The 27,067-nt window shown below is 47.6% G+C and overlaps 1 protein-coding gene across 1 annotated transcript in view; it reads right to left on the reverse strand.

Moving 5' to 3' along the window:
* Nucleotides 1-10,824: 10,824 nt before the first annotated feature.
* ITGA11 (integrin subunit alpha 11) overlaps nucleotides 10,825-27,067 on the reverse strand; it is a 113,430-nt gene continuing 97,187 nt past the window's right edge. Inside the window, exons 20-30 of the mRNA XM_037502795.2 lie at nucleotides 26,106-26,313; nucleotides 23,721-23,819; nucleotides 22,332-22,408; nucleotides 21,106-21,195; nucleotides 20,119-20,209; nucleotides 17,850-17,963; nucleotides 17,573-17,659; nucleotides 15,770-15,880; nucleotides 15,567-15,662; nucleotides 12,766-12,879; nucleotides 10,825-12,087 (exon numbers count right to left, since the gene is read on the reverse strand). Coding sequence (XP_037358692.2) covers nucleotides 12,016-12,087; nucleotides 12,766-12,879; nucleotides 15,567-15,662; nucleotides 15,770-15,880; nucleotides 17,573-17,659; nucleotides 17,850-17,963; nucleotides 20,119-20,209; nucleotides 21,106-21,195; nucleotides 22,332-22,408; nucleotides 23,721-23,819; nucleotides 26,106-26,313 — 1,159 coding nt within the window. The 3' untranslated portion in view covers nucleotides 10,825-12,015. The remainder of the gene's footprint in view (nucleotides 12,088-12,765; nucleotides 12,880-15,566; nucleotides 15,663-15,769; nucleotides 15,881-17,572; nucleotides 17,660-17,849; nucleotides 17,964-20,118; nucleotides 20,210-21,105; nucleotides 21,196-22,331; nucleotides 22,409-23,720; nucleotides 23,820-26,105; nucleotides 26,314-27,067) is intronic.

Genomic DNA, 27,067 nt, shown 5'->3' on the forward strand with positions numbered 1-27,067 from the left:
AAGAAAAATAACTAAGGAACATTCCATAACGGGATGCCCAGGTATTCTGCACATGCCAAGCTGCTGTAGGTAGTTTTCACTCTTCCATTATTTATGTGGTGTGATAAACACGTTATAACATTGGGAGGACTAAAAAAAAAAAATGCAGATTAATCTGAAAAATGTGCTAATTTCATGAATTAATTATTTCATGATAGTTAGAATTTTAAAGTTAAATCCATTGAAATTATTGTATCATGCTGGTTGGTATATACAAAGTGGTAACAAACGTTGGACAACTTTTCAGAGAATATTGATGGACTCTTGGCCTTGAGGCTTGAATTCTAAAATTCTTTGAAGTCTCTGTTTTAATGTATTTTATCTAAATTGCAGCAGTCTGCATTTGGGTCAGCTCATAGACATGTACAAATTATGAATGCTGTGTTTTCTTATGAAACATTGTCACAATATAGTTATACATTCTATTTTTATCCCCTTCTCCCTTTTCTCTTATGTGGTAGCTTTTAAAATTTGGAAATTGCTCTTCTAGAGGGCATTATTTGTGCCTCCCTAATAAGGTGTTTATGACAGATGAGAAGGAACTAGGATAGTTTTATTAATTTTTTTTTACTTCCTTTACTTAGTCTGCGATAAGAAGTAGAAAAATCACTAGTATGGTTTAGGTAATTAGATGTTTTTGATGATGAAAATAATTTGCAATGCCACTTTGGAAGGTATTTCTGTGTGAGAGTGCAAATTTTTCAACCATAAAATGTCACTCATTCCAACAGGCTTTACAGAGGTCATTATGGTTTTGTATTGCTTTGTTTTAATGACAACATATCATTTGTCAGACTAAAAGTATTCTGTGATTAACTTTTAAGCATCACAGAAATTGAAGTAAAGGGTACACACCTATTTCTATTTATGTTAAAAATGATAAAGCAAAATTAGCTATATCTGTATTTTTCTCTCTAGTGCCAAATGAATGCCTTAGCTACTCATAGTGCATGGTACTGTAAGTAAAGACCTGCAGCTTTTTTTCTTTAATGGAAAGCTTTATAATGATGTAGCAACATCAGATAAAAAGTGAAAAAAAAAACCACCCACCCTCTAAGGTTTAAATTAACATTTTCTGTGTGAGTAGTATGGATATTGCTTTGTGAAGTACAGGAAAGTATAAGAGAAAGGTTCAGAATAAAACATAAATGACCAAGCCAAAATCGGCACCTAGGGCCTTAAATAAAGTAGAGAAACCCCACGGAATGACATGTATTGAAGAGTAAGGGGGAATGAAAGGGAGGGGGAAGGAATTTGAAACCTTTTTCCCTGAAGAATGCAAGATACTTTCACAGCTACTCTAATTCTTTGTTTGTCTTCTTGCTTCAGTTAGGAATATTTTGATGGTAAATTCTGTCATGATAATATATTTCTGTTTTCCTAACCTGAGATTTTTACAAGGAAGGTTTTTAGGATGGTTTAAGGGGAGGTATTTGAACGAGCCCTAATTTGAAAATTACTGGCTTTGATCCTCCTGGTGTGAACCAAGGAACTACTACTGTACCTTGCTTTTGGCAACTCATGGCCTGAAAGAGAAAATGCACATCCTCAAGGTGAGTGAATCACTACTTTCTCCACGGCTCAGATCAGATTCTGTATTTTTTAAGTTTCAAGATCTGCTTATTTGACAGTTTGAGGAGTAGCTATGATACCTGGTATTCAGTTGGTCCCATTATTAATGTATATGATTTTTGAACACCGAAACTTAAAATGTCAGGTAATGTTGCATGTTTTCACCCCTTTGGCTACCCAGGACCAGTCCCATTTTAGATACTACTTATTTAATAAAATGAGAATAGTGATTAAATGTATGTATTCAGACATCAAAATTTAATGATGCTCAGTGTTTTTGAAAAGGGAGGACGGAATGCTGGAGAAAGTAAAACTGCTGATTGAAATGCTGACAAAGTTGGAAAAGGAATTTAAAGACGAATAAACTATGATTCTACTAAATGGTAACATTTTTTTTTTTAACTATAGTAATACATTGCATACTATATTGCTAAGGATCTAATTCTGTCTTATAAAATAAATCCGAATATGTATTGTGAAACACCTGTGTAAAACAATTCTTGAAACAAGTAATCTACATGCCTGTTTTTTTTAAATTTATTTTTGGTAGAATTTTTTAAAAATGTTTAGCCAAACCCTTCCCAAGCTTAGGGTTTTTTTTTTTTTTTTTTTTCTGTTTTTGTCTTTAAGGAAAATAAATAGGTATGAAAGGTGATAGTTGTGTATCTAAGCACTCTGAGAACTCTGAGCTGTTTCTATGTTTATTACTATAGAATGATGCTTTGGACTGTAAATTTTCCTGGAAAACATGACGAATTCAATCAAAACTTCTTTATCTCACTTAGTCATATAAATTTGGTTGAACTAGATGCCCAGGTAGATTAATGCCAGGGCAAACCATGAAAAAGTTAGGTGGGTTTTGTGCTTTGAATAGAGTTGGTGACATTGTACCCTTGTTTTTAGATAACTATTTAAGGAATAGATAGCAAATCTGTTCCTTCAATTAATGAGAAAAGGTAATTTTTTTGCGTAATAACTGACATAACAAAGATTTTTTAGTCTAACCTGAATTGTTCTAGTAGGCTGCAGTCCAACTTCTTTATGCTCTTTGCTGTGGGAACTTTATACAAAACAAAAAAGCAAGCTTTGATCTTGCTTGTTTCTGGGAAGGGTTTATTTCATTGTACTAATAGTTGATTAATAACCAGTAGTTGTGAGAAAATTAGATAGGTATGATAGCACTGTTTGAAGTAAAATATGATTTGGGGATAGCAGCTTCCTAAGTATCAACTCTGTCTTAGCAAGTGTTTTTGAAAATTAAAATCCCAAGGGAACAACGCCCTGTCACCACCTCTCCTGCAATTGAGGCAGCTATTTAGAGTTATTTGGATTATTCAAGCATAAGCATTTCTTTTTTGGAATGGGGTGGGGTGAGGAATGAGTTCCTGGACCTTGGATTACAGGTTGCTGGTTTTAGAAGCAACCAGTGATTGAACTAGTGGGTAGATGGATAAAAGTAAAAAGGACTTGTTTTTATGGTTGATTTTCTGTAAAAATCTTAAATGTTCCTTTTCAGGCTAGCAGATGTACCAGTGTACAGTTGCTTATTCTGTTTTTCTCACTGACAATACTATAACATTAAAATGGGTTAAAGAATACAAAACTTGGCCTTTTGCGCTATAAAAAGTTCTTAGTCCATGAGATTTTAAGCCGTGTGTTCTTTCCTACTGCGAAAATACACAGCTCTGCTCTGGATACCCTCTCTGGAAAGTAGAAAGCTCCTAATTATGTCTGGCACACTGCAGGGCTTTCTTATATATTTCTGGAAGACTTGCCCAAATCTAAAGGGGCTGGGTTGTATAGCATCCCTGTCCAAATATGGCATCTGAAATACGACACTGATAGTGGTGATACATTAATTTTTTAAACTGTAAAGTAAATGTGGTCTCTAGTCCTAGGTTTGTGGTGTGTTCATTTGTGTTAATGTGCAGGGAAGGGACATTGACTTGATGGTTACGGGGAGTGTATCTTGATGTGTGTGCAGGGGTGAGTATTGCTAAATTATTAACAGCTTTTCATTTAGGAGTGAGTCATGTGATGAATGGCCTAATTAGAAAAATGAAGGAGTGAAGATGCAAGCTTGCCAAGTGATGACGTGAACAAGGTTTTGTATTTGTTTTTTATCAGGTGTTGTGAAATTTGTGCATGGCTTTTTTTGTTTTTGCTAAATAATTGGTAGAGGAGAAAAGATGAGGAAAAAGTCCTCAGCTTTCCTAACCAATCTTTTCAGAGGTATATAATTGGTGAGTAAAATCTGACTGGCCTAACATGTTGAAAAGATTCTATCCTTTATAATATTCACCCCATCCTGCAGTCCTCCATGTAGAGGAACTACATTGTTGTATTCTAGTAATTCACTGTGATTTATAACAAACCAGTGATGTCATTCTATTGTGCACTTTTGTCAAACCAGTTACGTGACTTTAATAAACATAGTAAACTTGCTGACTGCACCAGAGATCTATTAGTGATTTATATACTGCATGACATTTTCTTTTGAGTTTGACATGTAGAATCATTTTTAATTTCATGGCAATTGACAGTCCTAATAAGCTCAGCTAATTTGAAACTAATAATATTGCTGTGTAAAAGGAAAAAAAAATGGTGTTTGTGTTCAGTAAATGTTTGAAAAAAAAAAAAAAACTACCTTGAAGTTTGTGTCTTTATTGTTCCGTGTGCTTTAGTTGAGGTGACCACTTGTTGAGTTCATTGAAAAAAAAAAAAAAGTTGCCAAAGTTATACCTGGGGGAAATTTCAGTGAAGAAAAATTGAAGTAGTAGAAGAACAAAGTTCCTTTTCTTTCTGCCTCCCATTTGGACTCTTCAGGGAGGGCAACCAATTGTTAACAGTTTTTCAAGTAGTTTTCCAGAATTTTTCTGTACATAGGTGTATTTTCCCCATTTCATTTTTTAAAATACAAATGACCTTTTGTCTTTCCTACACTATTCGCTACCTTGTCTTTTTCATTTATGATATCTTAGGCAATTTTTTTCATTTTGGTATATTATTTAAAAAAAGAACAACTTCATGTCATTTAATTCTGTAGATAGACTTAATGTTTATTTAACCAGACCTTATTGTTGGACTTTCAGGTTTTCAGTTTATTGATATTTCAAAAATGCTTTGATGTACTGTACATCCCTAGTGTACTATGTTTATAGAACAAATTTATTCCTAGCCTGGAACTTCAGGATTCATGATTGTGTTTATAAAATCTTAATGGAGGTCATGTATCAGAAATTTACATTTTTATGTACCCAATTTTATAATTAATTGATTTCTGAGTTTTATATTTTGCTTGAAAGGTGGGTATATAAATCCCTCTAACCCATGTTTCTTCTCATGGCTTCTCCCTCCCACCTGTTCCTTTTCTTCTTCCCCTTCTTCCTCCTCCTCTTTGATTTAAATCTTTGACCTAGCTGGCATTTATTTGGATGTAAAGATTTAGCTAGCCAAGAGCTCCCTTAATTCATTTTTACTGATTTGAATCATAAACCAAATCGGTAAAACAGAACAGTTTCTCTGTTCTGTTCCGTTGATCTGCAGTGTGGGAGCTCTGGGGACCGCCTAGGCTCTAGCACTCGCTAGCTCAGTGACCTTGGTTCTCTAAGTAGTTAGCCCTGAGGATCTTGAGCAAGTTACTTTACTATTCAAGCCTCAGTTTCTGTAAATTAGGACAATAATATTATTTAACTTATATTGTGATAAGTAAGAGAATTAAAATGCTCAACATAGTGCCTCTGACACATAGTGAAGTCCCTGGTAAATGTTAAATATTACTACTGATGGGGCTAATATTTCTTCATTTGGGTTTTTTTCTTTTAATGCAGGGGCAGGAGTTGGACACAGTTCATTATTATATGTTGATATTTCAGGATGAACTTTAGTGTCACCTTATGTTGGAAGAATATTTGTTTAGTATTGAATTGATAGATTTATTTGGGGAGACATCACCATCTGTATAAGTCTGAGCTTTTCTATCCAAAAGAAAGATATGTTCATTTAGTATGAAGTTTTAGGTCTCTATCTAGGTCTTGCAAATTATCTTTTATTATCAGGTTTTTTTGTTTATATTGGGGATGGAAACTTTTCCCCATTATATGGACTTCTAAATTTTTTTTTAAGATTTATTTATGCATACAAGAACTGGGGTACAGGCCAGAGGTGCAGGGGATGAGGGGATTCACCACAGACAGAGTAGGGAGCAGAACAGGTGGATCTACTGAAATACACTGCTGAGAGGAGCAGTGGGTGAGACAGGTGAGGTCTGCTGTGCCATGTGGGTTGCTCCCTGGCCTGCCAGGGATCAAACTCTTGCTGCAGAGGTTGCTGATAGCTTCATTGTGCTGTGCTTATTAACCCCTTGCGCCACCAGGGAGGCCCCTATACTTCTAAATGTTAATGTTTATATATAGACATTTTAATGGAAATGCTTTTTTAAAAGTAATTTTTCAGTTGCTTCTTTTGGAATGTCCCAGATACACTAATCATTTGTAAGTAGTGATAATTTTGCATTTTCCTTTGTAATATTCACACCTCACATAATTACATTGGTGAAGATTACCAGAAGAGTATTAGATAGTAATGAAGTACATCCTTGGCACATGTTTTCAAATTTAGATTTAGGATAGCCTTTCCAGTCCCTTTATAGAGAACTGAAAAAGTCATTTAACATAAATCTCTCTCTTTTTAGTTGAGAGAGACCAGAAATAAATGACTTTTCCATCCACATCACACAAGAACAAAGTGTCAGGCAGGCTCTGGTATCTTGACCCGCTGAACAGTGCTCTCTTCCTCTGTGTAAATCTGGTGCCAGTGCCAGAGAAGCTCCTCATAGCATCTCTTCTGGGCCTGCAATTGTTGGCAATGCGCAGCCGACTGCAGAAACCATCCAAAGAGATTCTAATCATCGTTTTGTTTCAACAATATCTGCTCTATTAAAGTAACAGATGACCAGACTACAGAAAATATTGGCAGTAATACATTTCATCAAATACTTGATCTAGAAATTTCAGTATGAGATGCAAATTTCAGGTGGCTTGCAAAATCTTAGCAAGCCTAAACAAAATTATATTTTTAAATTTGCCTATGCTTTGTAAGTTTAGTGTGCTTATTAGTCCATCCTAAAAGCAGGACTGGGAATTGCTTCTACCTCCACCAGTGGGAACAAACGCCAGACATTACACTTCCTGAGCACCTACTATTAGGTTCTGTACTAGGGACAGTCAGACCAATGTAAGAAAGATGGTCCTTGCTCTGATAAGCTTGTTTTCCAGCTAGAGGTCCCTATTTGAAATAAGATTTTCTGTTTTCCCTGAAATTTTAATTTCCCAAAATAAAAGCTTATGATGTTAATTTTTGACTCTGGCTTGGGCCACCTGAAAACATTTCAAAAAGAAACATTTGAGTTGCTGCTCTTTTTTTAAAACATAGCACCAGGAGATAAAATAGAACAAGGCATTACTGATTAGGGAAGATGATGAGTCCATTAAGGAATGGGCCCCTCCTTAAAGGAATATTTTGCATTAGCTAGGTATAATTTTAGCCTTTATCTTTCAAAAAGTTTCAGAGTCCAGGTGCAAAGCTTCTAGCCCTCCCTTCATGCTAAACCAGCAAAGCTCTCTGTGCCTGTTTCAGTTTGTTTTGGAACATGCTGTCCTACTTTAGTGTGATGTTAAAGCTAATGGAATAGACTGTGACACAAAAGTGGTCGATCAAGCTTGAATGCCCTTGGAGAGAGCCTACCTAGTTGATGTTAAAACTAATATAGGGATAATTTGGGGAGATTTATTTTTAATTGTAAGAAGTTAGTGCAGAATAAGGGACTGGCATGACATTGGCTGAAGGTAAAAACTAAGACCAGTGTGTGGAATGAATAGAGAGACCTGGCTACTTCCTGTTTGGGGGCGTCAGGTTTGCAGTGTGAGTCATCATGCCAGAGACAAAATGATTAAGCCAGCTGTTGCCATTACAGGCTGCTTGGCATCTTGGGGCTTGGAGCCAGGGGGACAAACTCAAGTCTAAGGCCTTATTCTGGGAGAGTATGGTGCTAAAACTCCTTGAATGCTGATAGAGATAGCAATGAGTCTATACCTTTCCACACCCAAATTTCCTTGGGCAGTCATTCCCTCTGTCTTTGTTCTAGCGTTCTACCCCTTCCACCTGCTACCTGTCTTGTGTATTTCAGTCAGTCTGCCTGTTCTGCTCCCCACTGTCTCTGGTGAATCCTCTGTGCCCCCCCACCTCTGGCCTGTACCCCAGTTCTTGTATGCATAAGTAAATAAACCTTTAAAAAAATAAAAAGAAACCACCTTCCTTAACAAAAGGGAAACCCAGCACCCCACTACTTGAAGGATGCCCCTTGGGGTTTTTTGCTGATTACAGCTGCCACCAAGAGAGGCTTCAGGGCAGCTGAGAATGGCCACACTATTTAAGGAACTGACATTGAAGTTTAGAGAATAACAGAAAATTGTGGCCCTAGATTGCTGACTCTGTAGGTTTAATGTGCTTAGAATGACCTCATAGGAATTGATCTGTGAGTTCTGGGGTAGAACTGAAGTCTGTGGTTCTGATTGAAATGGCTCCAGGATCCCATTTTGAGAAGCTCAACTCAAGATTGATGATTATTTTAAGGGGCACAATATGCCCTCTAAACTTGCATATCGCACTATGTAATACCTGAGAAAAGCCACTCTCCTGCCAGTATTTCTCGTTTCCAGTGCTCAGCTGGCTGGCACGGAGGGATGCCATCATTGAGGTCCACATTCCCCACAGAACACTAGGACAGTGGTCTCTTGAGTACACACGTGTTTGCTTCTCCCAGCTTTATCTTCTCAGGACTGCCTTTTCCTCGTGTGGGAATTGAATCATGTCAGAATCAACAGAACCCATCCAGGGTGTCTCACATGCCTCATTTTCCAACTCCTTGGAGGTCTACTAGACAGCCTACAACAAAATCCTGACAATCCATGGACCAAATCATAAAACTGCCTGTGTTGGTGATTTTATTTTATTTTTTTTTAAAGATTTATGCATACAAGAGCTGGGGGAAAGACCAGAGGTGTGGGTGTGTGTGTGAGAGGATTCACCAGAGACAGAGTGGGGAACAGAACAGGCAGATTGACTGAAGTACACTGCTGAGGGGAGCAGCGGGGCGAGTCTGGAGAGGTCTGTTGCTTTCCATGTGGGTTGCTTCCTGGCTGGCCGGGAATCGAACTTGTGCTGCAGTGGCTGTGCATAGCTTCATGGGTTGCGTCTTAACCCTTGTGCCGCCACCAGGTGATTTGATTGACTAAGAGTCAGACCTCCAGGCATATTTCCTCCTATGTATGTAAGTTTGCCACCGAATCGCTGAGCTTCAGTGGCCACCTGGAACTCAAAGCAGCCTGTTGAGAGTTGTGTCTAGGATGGGCTGATGCGGCCCATCATTTTTAAGTTTGATTATATTTCATGAAATACTGAGTTCAGCTTTAGCTCCATCATAATGATTAAAAGAGAACATTATGAAGGATGACATTTGTGCAATACAGTATGGATTTTAATGTTGATTTGAGGTTGCATTTTAGGCTGCTTGCTGCTAAATGCCAGAATTGCTTCCGAATCTACTGTTATTTCCCTTCCCAGACAGCAGCAAATGTGCTCCACTCTGGAGCCCCCTTGGGACTCGAAGCACCCAGGGAGCTGCGTGAAGTGTCCTGCAGTGATTCCCATTCTCAAGACTTGCTGGAACAAGAGAAACTTCCCAACACCAGGCTAGACCTGAGTTAACTTGACCACCATCACGATGACAGCAGTTCTGGTTACTCCTCGAGCAAGTGCCCTGTGCATGTTCGCCCCTTGTTTATTTTCTAGCCTGCATGTTCACCTGCCTGTTGACTTCAGCTCAACACATAAGAGTCATCAAGGGGGAACTTTGAAGCAAAAATGATGTCCTGGCCCCTCTCCCACCAATTAAGGCGTGGGGCCTTTGCATAGGTCACTTTTAAAGCTCCTGGAAGATTCTGATGTGCAGCCAGGTCTTAAGCACTGGCACGAGGCTTTGCTCTCTATGACGTTCATCTTCTCTCTCCTAGCAGGCACTCTTAAGGCCGATTTTGAACATTTATACAACACAGAGCATTGGGTAAGGGAGAATTAATGGGCAAGGGCAGAGAGACACAAGAAAAGGGCAAAAGGCCTTGAATGATAGGCCTCCCAGCTTTTCTACCTTTTGACTTATGGTTGTTCTTGGTGTGGGGTGGGGAAGGGCAGGGAGGGACCTGGGAGTCCTGGGGATAGAGCTGCTTCTTGAGTGTCCAGAGGTTGCAAATCACTGAGCAGTGGGCTGCATCTGACCTGCAGATATATTTGTTTGGTCTGCAGTGTGGCTGCACATGGCAATTTTTAAAAATGTGGTTGCCAACCTCTAACAGGTTTCTCATAAAAGCGTTCTCAGATCTAGGGTGTTTGGACGCTAAATCAAACAAGCACTTTTGACTGAGTTCATGGGTTCTTCTTTAGTCTGGTTATTCCGTTCAGGAGGATCATGGCTCAGATGAAAAATTATCTTAAAATCTTGCCTTCTGATCTTGGTTTTACCATTTGAGAAAAAAAATATTCCCATAAAGTGTTACTTTATATCAATTCTGTCTGCTCCTTCACCAATCCTCACTAAGGCTGAGCTAGAATGTATCTGGCTTGAGCCAAGCAACCCTGGGATTAGTGTGGATTTTACTGTGCAACTTCCAGCTATGTCTTGACTTCTCTGGTTCTGGAGGGAAAAGATGTAACAATTTCTAAGGTTCTATTCTGACTTTTTGGTATTTCAGTTGCACAAGAATAGAGTGGAGGTAACTTGGTTTAAGAGCAACCTGTGGTAAAGGTGAAGAAACTCCAAGTCATGGTGCAGGAGGTCAGCACTGTGGCACTGAAGTGTGAGTCTGGGGAAATCGGGAGGCTGAGAGGGCAGGGCTGGAATGGTGGGTGTTGGGAGGGAGGGAACAGGTCAGGCAGCCACTTGGAGGGATTGTCTTGGAACCAAGAGGTGGACAAGTCCCTCCCCAGCATTTAGAGACCATAGGAAGGAAGCAGGGAGGCCCTTGTCTGCCTCCTCTGAAGAGTGCTGCTCACTGGGGCATGCTCTGCCCACAGAATGGGCCTTGGTTTTTTAGACACTGGATTAAATTTTTTTTCTTAAAAATTTATGACAGTAAAAGTCATATTATGTAACAGACAGATGCTTTTGATGTATCCCCCTTTATTTCTACCTTAAAACAAGGTTAAGGCATAAATTACTCAGCTGGGCACCAGGTGTGCCTCTTGTCCTCGGGGCATTGTCATTGATGGTACTGTTTGTCCCACAGCCCGGTGGGTCAGATATTTGCCACCAAGGTTGCACAGGCTCTGGGGTTCCTGCACCGGCTTTATTCAGTGCATTTCAGAGAGGACTCCCCTCCCCCAGCAGCACCTGCCTAGTCCTCCTTAGTCCTTGTCCCTTGCAGAGGTGGGCAGAAGAAGGGATGAGGGGTGGGGTGTGTGTGTGTGTGTTGATGATGATGATGCAGCGGGGAGGCTCCATTCCAATTCCTGCTGCTGGTGCTGCCTGGCAGGCTGAGCTGGAAGACAAAAGTGGGAATGTGGAGCCCTGGGGATTGCATCATCCAGGCTTCCTATGAGGTACCTAGGAATAAAAGCAGCCTGGGAGTTTGGTAGCAGAGAGGCTGGGGCTGAGAGCAGGGTGAGGGAGTGTGTGGGTTGCAAGTCAGTGTGAACGCAGGTGGGTGGAGAAGCTGCCTGCTTCCCCTTCTCAGGGTGGGTGCCCAAGTCCTGGGTCCCAGCTGCCTGTCCGTCATAGTCTCCAAGTCCCAGAGTCTTTCTTTATCCCTCGCCAGTAGCTATCGCCCCTAAGCCCTTGGGCTCAGGGGTAGCTCTGGGGGCCTATCTCCCCTGGGGAAGCTGGGTGACTCGGGAGCCCTTGCAGCATGGGGTGGAAGGACAGTGCAGAGCCAGATCTGCTGTCCCATTGGGTCCTTTGGAACTAGAGGCCTGGAGTGTGTATTTGCAGTCTTCCTCTGGGTTTCTTCTCAGGATGGGGATGATTAGGAATTCCTAGCACCTTAGTAGTGGGGGCAGCAAACGCCCCCACAGAGCCCTGGGGAGGCTTTGAGTTATGCCTTAGAAGGCATCCCTTTAATCCCCAGGATCTGTGTTGGAGGTGTCTTGGCCTCCCAATAGGGCAGTCCCTCTTAAAACTGGCTTGAATTCCTTTCCAGAGGGAGCAGGGCCCTTCTCTCAGGAGAAGAGGTCAAGTGCAAGCGAGCTGGCATCCTCTCTTCCCCAACTCGGTGGGCCACTGGCCTGGGCCTGCACACCGACTGGTTCTCCGGGCATCCTGGCCCCCATCAATTTGCAGCCTCCTCGGGAACCTCATTCCAGCTCTTTGGGGGTGGGGTCCTGGCTGGGTTCCCTTCTGCGTTTGGAGCTTTTAAAGAAGCCGAGCTGTGGGGATAAAAGGCAGAAGGCTCAGGGAAGGGCAGAGTCGACAAGATCTGTCTCTTCTCCCTGATCTCCCTCTGCTAGCCCACCTCAGGCCTCTTTCCTCAGAAGGCTTCCTGAACACCTCAGCTTTCCATGAGTAGTCCCCCACCCCAGACCGCACAATGGGCCGTTTAATTGATGAGGGGATGTTGGAATGGGGTGGATGGAACCCCAGGGCTGGAGACAGAAGCCAGGGGGCACTCTGCCCTGCCCACACTGCTCTCTGGGCTTCCCTCATCTTAGCTGTCACAGAAAGAGGTTCAGACCATCTGGGGTTCTTAACTTGAGGGGTTCTTAACAGAGATAGAGAAGGACTTTGAGGGGACAGTTTGCCAATAGTCTGTTAACTTTTGGCGAAATTTTATGGTTGTATACGTGTATGTATTTTTTTCTGGTAAGTGGAACCCTAGCTTCCATCCTGTTCTCAAAGGGACCCACAGAAGGGTCAGTGCCATAGGTTTAGTGCCCCCTGGTGACCCCAGCCACCTGTCTGCTGTGCTGAGGGCTCCATGCTGCAGTCAGGTTCGGGGGAGGAGGCTGGGTGGGTGCCAGCTCTCCACAGGGCCCTCAGGCTGGACCCCCGGGCCTGGGCCATCCAGCCAGGATGCTGCCTCCTTCCCCATCTGGCGGGGCCCTCACCTTCCATAGTGCCAGGACCAGCAGGGCCAATAGCAGGAGGCCTCCCAGTGTGCTGCCCACAATGATCCAGATGGGGATCTGCCAGTCTTCTTGCTTGGAGATCTCAAATGTGATCTGCAAGGGGTGTGTATGGGGGGCTAGATCAATAACTTGACTGTTCTGGGGTTCCCGTGGCTGCCTGGGGCAGGGCTGGAGGGCAGGAAGCAGCTGGCAACCAGCTGGAGAACTGCATCATTGTCCTCAAGGAAATGCTGGAGGTGATGTCTGTTTGGAAAGGTTTGGTTTCAAAGAGCCGGGCCTTGGGTTACCTCTGAGAACAGTTTCAGCAGACCTCCCCTTTCAGCCACGCAGTGCGAGTTTCGCATGAGGCTGATATGTTTAGTTCTATCCAAAAGGACAGATTTAAATGAAAAGGGAAAGAAAAGTAAAGGATGCTTGCACAGACACAAGCGGGCAGAAATCCGCCCTTGAAAGGGACAGGTTTGCTAAAAGGGGCCTGCGTAGTCACAGGCGGGCAGCCTAGGGAGGAGAGCTGCCTCTGCTGCTTGGCAAGGGGAGAAGGTCATAGCCACAGGCGGGCAGGAGAGCCTCGCCTGGCCAGTGCGGCAATGCATTGTCTTCTCTTTGGGAGGAGATCATTCCTTTGTGCCCCCTGGTGGCCCCAGCCCCCTTCCTGCTGGTGTTAAATTATTTCCAGGGTTGGCACCTAAGGATTTTATCTATATTTGGTGTAACTTGTAGATTTGAAAGGACTGGTAATTTTTTCCCAATGGCCCTCAATCTCCACATCCCCACCTCCAGACTGGCCTGATACTTTCCTTCTCTACAGCCTGTTTAACGACTATGTTAATCATTTCTACCCCCATCTCCAGCAGCTTCAGTTTCTGGCCTTGTGAATCCTCCTTTCCAAATGTGCTGCTTCTCCATCGGAGGGCCGGGCGGCACCCAGCCTGCAGCGGCTCCAAGCTCTGGCCACACACCGGAGATGGACTGACTGGGACCCCGTGAACTTGCCTCTTGTTGAGACGCTTTCTGTCTCCACTTTGGGCCACTTACTCTCTGGGTTCCACCAAAGCCTGCTCCTCTCCTTTGAGGTTTCCTCATCATTTCCCAAGCTTCTAATTGTTGGTGTCCTATGCCTTGGCCTTGTGCCTCTTCTTCATCTGCAGTCACTCCCTGCTGAGCTCAGGGTGGCTTACCTGCAGACACGCTTGCTGGGCAGTGCCTAGGGCCCACAGTGCTTTTGGGAGCCCATAAAAAAGTCCTTATTTCTTTGAAAATTAGAATAAAAAGTGAATATAATCTTACCTGAATTGTCATCTTGATATGGACGGGGGTCATAAAAAACATTTTTTTACGAGGAAGAGGCCACAAAGGTCAAGAAATCCAGTGCCAGTGGAAACCCTACCGTGGCCTTGGGTGACTGGATTTGGGTGGTTTACTCTGGTCCATGCCTGTTTTGCTGACCAGTGTTGCCTTGGGTTTGGGCGGGAGGTGATGGGTGGTGGCTCGCCCGGAGCACAGGCCACGGTTCCAGGACATGACCAATGGAGGGCAGCAGTGTCCACAGCCGCCGTGCCCCAGTGTCCCAGCGGTCGGGACTTTTTCAATATCCAACTTCTCGTTTTCCCTCAGAGCCTACCCCCTCTCCTAGACCCTGATTTCGGCCAGTCTGACCTACAACATTCTGAGTCCCAATAATGAGACATGTTTGTGATGGAGGCTAAGTGTAGAAAACTTAGGATACAGGGTCACAAGACCAGAAACTGGAGGTGGGGGTAGAAATGATTAACAGAGCTGTTAAGCCACCTATAGACATGCAAAACCTTAGGCACCAGCTGCTGTTGCAGGTATCAGATGCTACTATAGAAAGCCTTGGAGTCGCAGACCAGAGGTGGGATGTGGAGCCGGAGGGCCACTGTAGAGAACCCCCCGGTCCTTACAGGTCAACCTAGTCACATCCTAGAAGTAATTGATTTAACAATAGATAACAATTCCACAAAGGAACAAAATCATTCCCCCAAAGAACTATGTACAGTGCAATTTCTACACTGGCAAGAAGCAGCTCTCCTCCCAAGCTGTCTGCCTGTGACCATGCAGGCGTCTCCATTCACAAACTTGTCCCTTTTAGAGGCAACTCCTTCTGCCTGCTTGTGTCTGCAAGCATCTTTCCTTTTTTTAAAATAATAAACCTGCCCTTTGAATATAACTAAACATCTCTGCCTCGTGGGAAAGTCGCCTTGTGCCACTGAAAGGGGAGCTCTGGTGAAACTTCTCAGAGGTAACCCAAGGGCCTCGATCTCTGAACCCAGCACCTCTCCAGCTCAGCGTCATCCACAAGTTCAGTTCATACCGGACTTGTGAAGCACAGGCCACTTGCATTTCATTAGATTTGAGGTGCGAGTGGGTGGGGAGGTGCGGGGTGGGGTGCTTGCTAATGGTGGCTGCTGGCCTGCCCAAGTCACAGACTCACTGTGGCCCACTGGGGCTGACAGGCTTGGAGGCCAGTTTCTTCTAGTGCAAAATGCAAAATGAGCAGATTCCTTCTTTCCTCTGCCCCTCCTTGAGGCTGTTGTGGTGCAGCCCCAGGCGCTTGTTGGATGCCTCCTTCTGCCTTTCCCACCTCTGCCCTAACTGCTGCTAGTCTTGCTTTCCCCCTCTCCTGGTGTGCTGCACTACCTGCGCAGGTCTGTCTCCGGCAGGACTACGGCCAAGAGTGTGTGAAAACCCTAGAGGAAGGGCGGCCCCTGCTCAAACTGGCGTAGCCAGAGCCCAGGTCCGTGGGGTTCCCAGGGGCTCACCTGGCGGCTGGGGTCCTCTTCTCGGAAGATGAAAGGACTGTGGAACTGCCTCTGCAGGGCTGCGTTGATTGTGATTTTCAGTGACTTGTACTTGAGCTGTATAAAATCAGAGCTCTCGTCAGAAGTTGGCCCCTCCCCAGGTGGGGATGCCCCAGCACCCCCTCCTTCCCATCCTTCCAGCCCAGCCCAGGGGCTCTACGTACTGCTTTTAGGGACCTCAGCCATAGGTTCCCAAACAGTTGGAAATTGATTTCCTGGTTGGGAGCCAGCCTCACGTTGCAGTTGATGGAGACAATGTCGGAGTTGCTGTGATTCTGAAAGAGAACGTAGGTCTCGGGGGTGAGCGGTCAGGCTCTGGGGGAGGAAGGGGAGGCATCTCTACTTCTGACCTGAGAATGCGAGCTGCAGAGTGGGCCCCCAGACTGATGGCACAGCTGCACTGCTCGACCAACTTGGGGTGGTGGGGCAGTGGACAGGGGACAAATGTGGGGGACCCAGGGCTGGGGGTGCAGGGGTGGCCGGGGGCCAAGGGAAGAATGGCGTAGCCGATGCTCCCTGTGAAGTCGTGCATCCCTTGGCTGTATTCCAGAGAAGAATTTCAGTCCAACATTAGGGAATCAATGATGTCATCTCCCTCCAAAGGGATAAAAGGGACAAATTCTATGAAGGCATTTTAGGGAATCCAACTTCTGTTTATGATAAAAACTCCCAGGGACCTTTCTAAATCTGAATAAAGGATATTCATGTAAAAAATTATAGCAAGTATAATTTAATAATGAGAAATTAAAAACAATTCCTTTAAACTCAGGATCAAGACAAGACTCTTATCACTTCTGTTTACCATTGCCCTGGAGGTCCTACCCAGAGCGAGATGAGAAAAACTATTTATAAGGATTAAATGAGTAAACTATAACAGTTACTATTGTTTGCAGATATCTCAATGGATAACCCATACACATGTCAGATGAATAATTAGAATGTATTAAAGTTATTTGTGTGGCTCTCACAGCCACTTCCACCCCCTCCCTGTCCCCGGCCGCGGTCAGTGCAGAGCACCACTCTCAAAAAATGCATTGTGGGAGGCCCTTACTGGGGCAAATAAAGCTAACACAGCTAAGCTTTTTGTCTGGGTGGGTAAGACATAGTGAAGACGTGCTCAGAAATTGGCATCTGGGGACAGACTGCCCAGAACATACACCTCGGGGGAGGCTTTGGAAGGTGACGCTGAGCTCCCCGGGGCAGGGCGCTCACTCTCCAAGGAGACATGTGTGTGTTCTGCCTGGCTGCTTCCCCTGGCCTCTACGGTCTCTCCCACCGGCCCCTGGAGGCTCAGGCCTGAGTCCACGGTCTCTGTTCCTTTTCTCCTGGCTGTTTGTGTTGGGGTAGCATTTAATAGGTTAAAATGAAGCCCCCAGCCCCCGCCCAGCAGGAAGGTTTGGGAGGCTGGAATAGAGAAAGGGAATTGATAAGGCTCCTATGGGAACCAGGGCTTTGACCCTGAATGCAGAAGCAGGGCCAGGACACATTCTGTGTCAAAGGTCAATGCCCAAGACCAGCTATCCCAGGACTAACCAACCCAACCAACTCCCCAGTCGTGAAAAGCCTGCAAAAAAAAAAATAGGTTATAAAGGGGAGGCCCAAATCCTTCATGTGCAGACCTCTCCTGTCTCGCCTGCTGCTCCTCTTAGCAGTGTATTTCAATAAATCCCCCTTTTCTAGTCTCCACTGTGTCTCTGGTGAATTCTTTTATGCCCACACTCCAACTTATACCCCAACTCTGCTCACACATCTCTACACTGACATGACTTGCTCGAGGCTTCCTCGCCACACACTGTCTCCTGGAGGTGGTGCGCTGCAGAAGGGCAGGAAAGTGGCTTCCTGCATTGTGTCTCCTCCCGGAGGCTGGGCACATGCTCTCACTGACAAACTACTGCCAAGGAGAGAAGTAGTTCCCGACTCAGCATCCCTCCTCTGGGTCCCCCATGGCTTTCGGCGGCAACACTTACCAGCTGTGGGGCAGGGCTCGTGTCCTCCTCTGTTGGAACGTGCCGGTACTCGGTGCTGTTCCCCCAGATCTTACAGGACGTGTTCCCCTGCGCAGGGACACAGCCAGCCTCACCATCGGCCCTGCCTGCCGCTTGGCCTCCTACAGATGTTGCTTTCCCTCTTCTTCCCAGGGGAGGGCCTGCTCCCTGGAGGAGCTGGGGTCTGAGGACTTGGGGACACGTGAGGGTGCTGTCTGTTGCCTCTGGTCCCCTCTCCTAAGCCCCCAGGGCATTATACCTGGTCGGTGAGGAAGTCCCTCAGCATCAGCAGGCGGTTGCCAGCCCTGGTGGCGATAGGGACGGTGATTTTCATCATCACCCCATGGACGGGGAACAAACCCAAGTTTTGGACCTGTAGTCAGAGACGGGAAGGTGTCAGTGCACATGCAGCAGAACCAGGTATGGGGGGAGCGGTACCCATAGGGCCTGACCAGCCCCAGGGCAGTGAGGGCCCCAGCCGGCTCTGGGAAATGCCCCCTACAAGTCCCCTGGCATCTAGTCCTCTGAGTAATGCTAAGCTCTGTGTAATCATGGTTGGGGGCTTGGGCAGGAAAGTACATGGAAAGTGCTGCAAGGGGTTGGGGTCCCGGAGGCTGAGGGCAAGTCATTGGGGGCCCTGAGGCAGGAGAGCCAGGGTCCCACCTCTGATGGTGTGGGGGAGTGCTGCACCTCCCCCTGCAGTGACCTTTAGGGCTAATGGCTTTCGCCACGGTCCCTAGGTCCAGCTGGGCAAGAAACCAGCGCACAGGAGGAGAACAGCAAAACTTCCTGAAGCAGGGGGAGAACAGCAAACCCCCCGAAGACATAGATAAGACGGAAGCCTGTTGAAAGATAACTACCTCCAGGAGCCACTACAGGAATGCTGACCACACGGAACCTTATCTCACCTTCTCAAGGCCCACAAACTTTATTCTAATACAACTGTCTCTCTAAAATCTTTTCTCTTGCTAAAATCTTTTCTCTTTCTCTGTCTAAAAAGGTCATTGGTTGCTGATTAAAAAAAAACATGAAATCTAATAACTAGGCTAATTCAAATGAAACGTTACTAAACTGTGTATTAATAGAACTGTTAGCTTAATAATTTCTCTGTTGTATGCTTAGCCTTGTTAGCATTAATCTTAATGATAAAAATATTACATTGTGAAAAGTAAAACTCACCCGTGCTAATTAATAGTAATTTAGTGGTAGTGAGTAGTTTAAACAAAAAACTAATCACCTAAAACAAAAAAAAAAATAATAGCCTAACTACTTAGGAATGCGCCTGGGTCCAGATGTAAATCACTGCCCTGTCAATGGTAAGCTAAACCTATAAGCAAGCTGATTTCTTCACTGATGTTCGCCATTCTTATGCTTTTAGAAAACATATATATACTGGTCACCAACTCAAAGAAAATTACACTCAGATTTTCACTCTCTTGAAGTGTGTCTGTCTGTCATCTCTTTCGCCGACGCCCTGACCACCCTGCACGCTTCTCTCAACCCTGAGACGGCCTCATCGTCTACTGCTGTGCTGGTCCGCGGCAGGGGAGTTTGTTGCCTGGCCAGCTGGGACAGAGGCTGGGGGTGGAGATGGTGATAGCCCTTGATTTGTGATGAAAGGGGAGTCATTACTTAATGAAGGACATGAATGGTGGTGACGGTTTCCCATTCTAGCCGCAACACACGGCATGAAGGCCGCCGTGACCACAAGCAGGGCTTTGGGATCAACAGCGACTGGGAACATAACCCCAGTGGAGGGGCCGCTGGCGAGCTGTGTGGTCTTGGAAAGGTCACCAGACCTCTCCTGGACAAACCATCCAGACCTGAGTACCCTTTCAAACGTCAGCCCTCAGCACAGCCTTCAGGCGTGGGAAGGACCCCAGGGCCCTCAGATTCCCAGTATCTGACAATTCTCATTCTCCTTAGTGACAGAAACCACATTTGCCAGCTTGCCTGAGAGCTAACCCATGATGTTACGGGCAATGAGAGCGATCTGGCAGTGAGGAGCTGCCAAGGAGTGCATTCCTTAGTAGGGAGGGTGTGTTTTCCTCTCTTCCCTTCTTCCCGCCACCTGGAAGGAGAACGTGGTGGTGGGAGCTGCAGCCATCTTGGGCTGGGAGGGGAAACTGGGAGGCGAAAATGGCACGTAGAAGAAGGTGGAACAGAAAGACAGACCCAATCCTGCATGGTTTTGTGAAGTTGCCAACTCTGGGCTGCTTCTATAGGACAGAATTGACCCCAGTGCGTTCAGATCATTAAAAAAAAAAAAAAAAAATTGAAAAGATTATATGCGGACACATCTCATCTCCCTTGCTGGAACATCTCCTCTTCCTTGCTGGAAGCCCCATTATGTTCCAGTTGACTGAAAAGCCCCGGGAGAGAAGGTGCTTGTCCAAAGCCACGCCTGAGAGGGTGGCAGGGACAAGGCTCACCGCCTGAACCAGCAATGATTTCGGATTCCTCCCCTCTCAAGTGCGGGGTCCTCGGCTCCTGTCTTTCACTCTCCATCTGGCTCCGCTCAGGCTCACCTTGAAGACGCAGCTGAAAGGAGGCCCAAGGCCATCGTAGCTCTCCAGTGAGCTGTTGGGCTGCACCTCGTAGTGGCTGAGGCTGCTGCTCCTGCAGGGACAGAGGACAGGCCGCCGTGAGCGCAGTCAGTGTTGGCTGGATGGATAAATGAATGAAAGAGGGTGTGGGCGTGTGCCTGCTGCTTCCTACACCATAACAATTAGGTTTCCTCTTGTATCCATCAGGAGGGCCACGTGGGGAAGGATTCTGAGGATCAGCAGGAATAAACACTGAGCTCCACTGGCCAAAGCTACCTCTGCGTGCGGGATGGGCATGGGCCTCGGAGCCGGCTACTTGCCATCCCTGTGGTGGCCTCTCTGCCCGGGGGCAGTGCCCCCTTGAGCATGAACTCACCTAGGGGCACTGCTGTCCAGGCTAGGGGTTGGGGTGGCTGTGGAGGGCCTGACGGTTCTTTCTCTGTGTTTCCCGATAAGTCTTGACTTCTCCACCCACCTGGGGGCTCTCAGAGGAGAGACGGGGGAGCAGCGACATATCAGGGGAGAGGATGGTGGGAATGGCCGGCCCTGCAGAGAGGAGCACTTGCTCACTGGCACCGCTTAGAATTGCTGGTCAAGGTGGCAGTAACCAGCAGTTAGACTTTTAATCAGTTTTATTATTATTTTAAAATTCTCCATCGACCTTGCCTCCTGCTTATTACCTGCACCTGCAGTGAGTGCCTGTGGCTGTCCTGGGCTCCCCCTCGCAGGGCTGGGCTCCCTGGGGCCAGGCCTGTGTCCCCTCCTTTGACTCCACCTCCCCACCATGGATGAGGGGGCTGCACTCTCTGACCCCCCATGGCCACACTTTGGCTCCATCTTACAGTCCCTCATCTCTGGAGCCTGCTCTGGGACCCTCAACCAGTCCCTCGCCTTGGGACTGCCAGCCTCATTGGGGCCCCCTGAGGGTGTCCCCACCTTAGGCCTGACTCCTCCGGGGCCCTGGCCCACCTGGTGAAGAGGATGTCCGCCTCATATTTGAGGTGGAAGCGCAGGAGGGCTGTGTTGTCTTCCTTGGTGCTCTCGTCCTCGTCGCTGTCACTGCAGGGGGAGCCAGGCAGGGGTTGGGGGGGTCAGTCCTCCCTGGCCCCAGGCGGCCAGCACAGGGGCCACCGCCGCAGGAGGATTGAAGTCAGACTGAGAAGAAGCATCCTGGTGCACTGGGGCCAAGGAGCCGCCCCGGCCAGAAGGGTGTCTGAGGTGCTTTCTAGAGAATGGCCCAGAGGCCGGGGATGGGTGACATCAGCCCTTGTAGGAGGGTAGTCTGGGCAGTGTGGGTGCAGGGAAAGACTTGACGGAAGTGGAGAGGGCATTGTTGGCTTGGCCACGTACAGCCCTGGTGCCTCCTGGCTGGGCCACCTCACCCTCAGCCGGGCAAAGCCTGCGTGTGCTGTGGGCTGGAGGGGAGGTGACACCGCTGGGGAAAGGCACCCATTAGCCCAAGCACAGGGAAGACAATGAGGGGCTCACTGGGGGCTTATTTATCTCTGAGCCTTTCAGGGCTGACATGCTAGGGGACAGAGAGCTCCCACAGGTCAGCTGTGGGTACTTTGCTGCCTCAAAAAAGCCAGAGAATGAAGTTCAGAGACATTTGGAAGAAACTTGGTTAAATGTGCTTCCTTTCTTACTGTGCTCCATGGACTACTAGGGCAAATCACGCAAAAATATGACTTCTGCTCACTACGTACACTGCTCTACTCCCTTTGGAAAGCTCACCCCAGGAGAGGTGTTTCGTTAGGAAAGGGACGCCTGACACACACAGACACCCCAAGGCCCCCTCCTACACAGGCCTAATTCAGAACCTCCCGCGGACTACTTCCGAGCTGTGTGTCACTGGGGAATCCACTCAACTTCTCTGAGCTTCTCTTCTCTTGTGCGTCGGGAGGTGAGATAAAGAATGGTGTCTGCATGCCCCTCTTATGGGGCTGCTGAGTCTGAGCGAGATATTACATATCGAGTGCTTTATAACAGTAGGGTTTTAAAATAATCTGCATAGAAAAACACTACATAGAGGTGAGGGGATAATTATCCATATCCAAGAATGAGGAATGGTGGCAACACTTGGGGCAGCACATTGGGGACTGACCCAAGGGCTTCCCAGGTGGGGGCATGAGGGGCAGGGCCTGGTGGGGACTCCTCACAGGGAGGGGCAGCTTCTGGAGTAGCAAGGCCCTGACCTGCCTGCTGTGAGCTGGATCTCCAGGTGGTGCAGGAAGACAGATTTGCTGAACTCAAAATCTAGCCGGAAAGCCACCTGCAAAGGAAGGAGTGGTTGGAGCTGGGGGTTGGGAACGGCATTGCTCAGCCCAGGCCTGGCCCACCCCTCCCAGCCCTCTCTCATGTGGGGAAGAGGGGTCAGGGTAGGAAGGGGGGTGCTGGAGTAATGAGAGCGGAGCATGGGGGCAGCTGAGGGGACACAGCTGGAGACAACAGCTCCTCTGAGGGGCTTTCTTGGCTGTGGACCAGACCGCCTCCCTCCTCTTCACTCTTTTTTTAAACTAGAGGCAACTAGGAGGCAGCAAGTCCAATTTCAGACTCTCTGTAGGGATGTGGGTGGGGGTTCCATGGCTGTCACTGTGACCCACGGTGTGTGGGGGCCAGAAGTGAGTGGAGAGACAGCCTCAGCCATGACTATCAAGTGTGTGGCACGGGGTGAGGCCTGGAAGAGGGCGAAGGCCACCCTGGGTCCCTCTAGTCCCGAGGACCATGTCCCGATGCTGCCCTTGGCCACTGTCCAAGAGAGGGGCCTGGGTCCCCTGATGTGGCCCTGTGACATCGGCCCTCATCTCGTGCCCCTTCCCTCAGGTCATTACCTGGGCACAGGCCTCTGAGCTTCCCAGGCCTGACCTTCATGGACTTTCCCACAGAGACCCAGAGCCCAGGGGGCGGAGGGGTGGGGTGGAGAAGCCTTGAGGGTCTGCCAGTGTCTTACCCTGAAAACTACAGTCTTGTGTTCCCCTGGGAAGACACATGTCCTCTGACAGGAGCCCTGCTCTGCCTCCCCATCACCGCTTCCACCACAATGCCCGCAGCCTTGCAGACCCTGTTCCTGGGAACCCCTGGCTACTCTCTTGCTGGCTCCTGCCTCAAGCTCCCTTCTAATACCCACTTCACAAACAGCTCAGCCTAAATTAAGTCTTCTTTTGCTCCAGAACTCTCAGTGGCTCCCTGTTGCCCTGGGGTGGTTTCCTGGCTAATTAGCTTCTCCCTCACAAGACATTTATGTGCTTCACTTGTATTTTTAAACTCATGTAGGTGCTCAGGAAATGCTAATTTCCCTTCTCATCTCCTGCACACAGCACCGACAGAGGCTGGGCACTTACAAACTCGCTAGGACAAAGAACAGTGGGATTGGCCTGGAGGTGGTGGGCGGGTGGCGGGATGGGGGAGGCAGGCTTCCTCCCCAGGTGGAGGGGAACTGGCCACTTCCCAGGTGGGCCGGCAGTCCCAGGAAGGCCGGCTCATCAGGTCATTTGAATGGCATTTCACAGGAGAGAGGAACACATTTCTCTCGCCTCCCGCAGCCTCCCAATACCCGCCCAGTCCGCCCCCACACTGCCCTCAACCTTGGCCTTGGCCCGGAAGAAGGGGTAGCTGACGTTGCAGACTTTCTTGTGGAGTCTCCTCTCTTCGTTCACACACTCGATGCTGCCATCGGAGTCATCCTGGAGCGAATGAGGGCATCGGTTAGGGGGGCCATGAGGCCCAGGCCTAGAGCCCCTCAGCCCCCATTGCCCAGGCTGAAGCTGCAGTAGAGGCTGGGTGCAGGGGCCCTGGAGGCTGGGGGCGGCTCTGGCGGGGTGTGGAGAGGGATGTGGAGGTGCGGTGAGGCTGGGTTGCAGGGTCCTGGGCTGTGGAGGGAGTGGGCAGGCGCTCCCGGGAGTGCTGTCAGTGCTTCTGGATCAACCCGGAATGCAAGTCTTATCCTGCTTACAGGTGAGGCCCGGAGACAGGAAGTAACTAGCTTGAGGGGGGTGTGCTCTGGCTGTTCTGCCTCCCTGCCCTTCTGGCTGTTTGACGGCACATCTTCCCATTAGAAGGACTGGAAAGGAGCGCCTTTAGCTTGAAATGAGAATTTTGGGGTCTTGCATGACTTTGTAATCTGAAGAGTGGGTCATTCACTGGCTCTTGGCCATTGAGAAAAGGCTGGCCTAGCGTCGGGGGACACCACCAGGCTTGCCTGACCGTCTGACCTGGGACTGCACAGGGCTGGCACTGTGTCCCCTCAGCACCGGTCCAGAGGGAAGGGACTCGCACCCGCTCACTCATTTGCTTGGGTCTCATCTACTCAATAGTCCTGATCTCATTTAGTTGTTATGAGGATTAAATGATTTGATGCATGTAAACATGGCATCTAGTTCCATGCCCAGAAGATTGCAACCACCACACGTGGCAGCTGCCACGATGACTGCTTGTGCCTGCCTGGGTTCTGCACTGTTGGGCACATGCCTGTGTACATCTCTGGCGTGCACACATGCTTGTGCGTGTATAGGCCAGTCTGTGCGTGGTCTGCATGTAGGTGCACATGCATGTGCACTCAGGTACGGTCATTCGGAGCATGTGTTTCTTTTTTTTTTTTTTTAGAGGCACGTTTTATTTATTTATTTATTTATTTATTTATTTATTTGTTTGTTTGTTTGTTTGTTTGTTTTGTTTATACAAGCACTGGGTATAGTCAGAAGTGCGGGAGGGTGAGAGAATCCACCAGAGCCAGAGCGGGGAGCAGAGCAGGCAGAAGGACCGAAGGACACTGCTGAGGGGAGCAGCGGGCGGCAGGAGAGGTCTGCGCGCCATGTGGGACCCTCCTCCGGGGCCGGGGAGCAGCCGGGGATCGAACCGGTGCCGCAGAGGCCGCGGGCAGCTTCGTAACCCAGCGCTCAACCGCTGTGCCACTGGGGAGGCCCCGGAGCATGTGTTTCTTGCACGTGTATGTAGGTTTGTGTATTTCTGCACGTGTGTGCCATAAGCATGTGTGATTGCACTAACACGCTTGTGTTTGAGCAGGAGCAGTGCTTCCTCCACCAGCCTTCCCCTTGGTCTAAGGGAGGGGCTCTGGGAGGAGTGCTGAGCTCCTGCTGGGAGCACATCCCAGGCTGGGGGAGAGGGCAGCCATCTGGCAGGAGCCAGGCGCAGGCTTGCCCCACTCCACAGCACTCCATGGACACCTTTCCCCTTCTCTTTGCCCCTGCTCAGTTCCAAAAGCCCTTCTGTGCCACGGAAACAATATTCCATGATTCCTTCTCCCGAGGGTTAGGCTAAGGTACAGGACATGTCTTGTAAAGCCTGCGTCAGGGAAGCAGGAAAAGCTGGATGCAGGTTTGTGGCTCAATTTCCTCTACCCCAAATTCAGACAGATACAAAGTCTCTGGGCAGAGAGGACTTGGAAAGGCAGCCCCTCATCTCTGCTCTGGGCTGTGGAGGGAGTGGCACTGGACAGGATGGGACAGAGGACTGACCATGGCCACAGACAGGTGACAGGCCCCCATTCAGATGAAACTTTGAGGTCTGTTCAAGGACACTGGGGGTCCACATGGGGAAAGGGAGGACATGACAGGCAGCCCCTCACTTTCCGGGGTTGGCTTCACTCCATTCAGCTTCTCCTGGCCTCAGGAGCGCTGTGTGTGTATGTGTGTGTGTGTGTGTGTGTACGCGTGCACATGCACACATGCATGTGTGCATTATTTGCCATGCCTCCCCATGTTCTAGAAGGATTCACACTCCCCTCCCCTGGGTTCTCAGCCCTGGCTGCAAGTGGAAATCCTCTGGGAAGCTTTGAAAGCATCCTGATCCAGGCTGCCCCAGACCAGCTCAATTAGAATCTCCAGGAAAAGTCTGAATAAGGTATTTAAGCTTCCAGATGATCCTAATGTACAGCCAGGCCTTGGCCTGGACCCCTCCTTTCCTGCCTCTGCCCCTTGCCTCAGCAAGTGGGTGGGTCACTGAGGTCTTACCTTCTGGATCAAGCTGGCAAACTGCAGATTTGCTGACTGTGAGATATTGAGGACTGTGCTGTAGGCGTTCTCACCCCTGTTCTCCAGCACGGCCTCCACCGCCACCCGCCGGCGCGTGCTCTCTATGATGAAAACCGTGGTGTCAAAGGACAGCGTGTATGTGGAGCAGTCCTGGGCAGACTTCCTCAGCACCTTCTGGCAGTACTCCCTGCGGGAAAGAGACCACAGGGATCAGCCAGATTGAATGGGGAACGTGGGGATTCACTCATTACTCACATATCACCTCTCCACTCGGCATGTTGCCCTTCTGTCTTTGACTGCCAGGAAGCTCGGTGTTAAATGTGGAGACAATCCTGACGGTTAGCGTAGGTGGAGTACTTGCTTCTTTATTCTTTTATAAGGCTTGGATGTGCTATTTCTGATCGGATATGTCATGGTTTATCTGTCTTCTATTTTAATCATCTCATAGATGAAAGTTTAAGTTATTTGAAAATATATGGCATATGTTTAAAATTAGGGGTTCCCAAAAATAGATGACTGGATCAAGAAGATGAGGTACATATATACACAATGGAATATTACTCAGCATTCAAAAAAGATAAACTCATGCAGTTTGCAGCAACATGGATGGAGCTGGAAGGGCTCATGCTCAGCGAAGTAAGCCAGAAAGAAAAAGAAAAATACCGGATGGTCTCACTCATAGCAGGAATCTAGAAAACCTAAATAATTATAATTAGGAAAAAGACTAATTATAGTAAAGTAAAAACCATAATCAATAAGCAACTGTAAACCAGAGACACACTACCAGGGGAGGGGCAGGGAGAGGAAGGATTAGGGTCAAAATAAGGGGGGGTGCAATTGTATGGGGAATATAACCAAAATGAAAATGCATACATTGTGCAAAAATGAAAAATGATGTAAGAATTATATAAAATAAAATATTTTAAAAAATCAGAGGTTGT

Source organism: Talpa occidentalis, unplaced genomic scaffold (genome assembly GCF_014898055.3).
Source record: "Talpa occidentalis isolate TD23 unplaced genomic scaffold, MPIMG_talOcc4v2.1 talOcc4.11, whole genome shotgun sequence".
Lineage (NCBI taxonomy): Eukaryota > Metazoa > Chordata > Mammalia > Eulipotyphla > Talpidae > Talpa > Talpa occidentalis.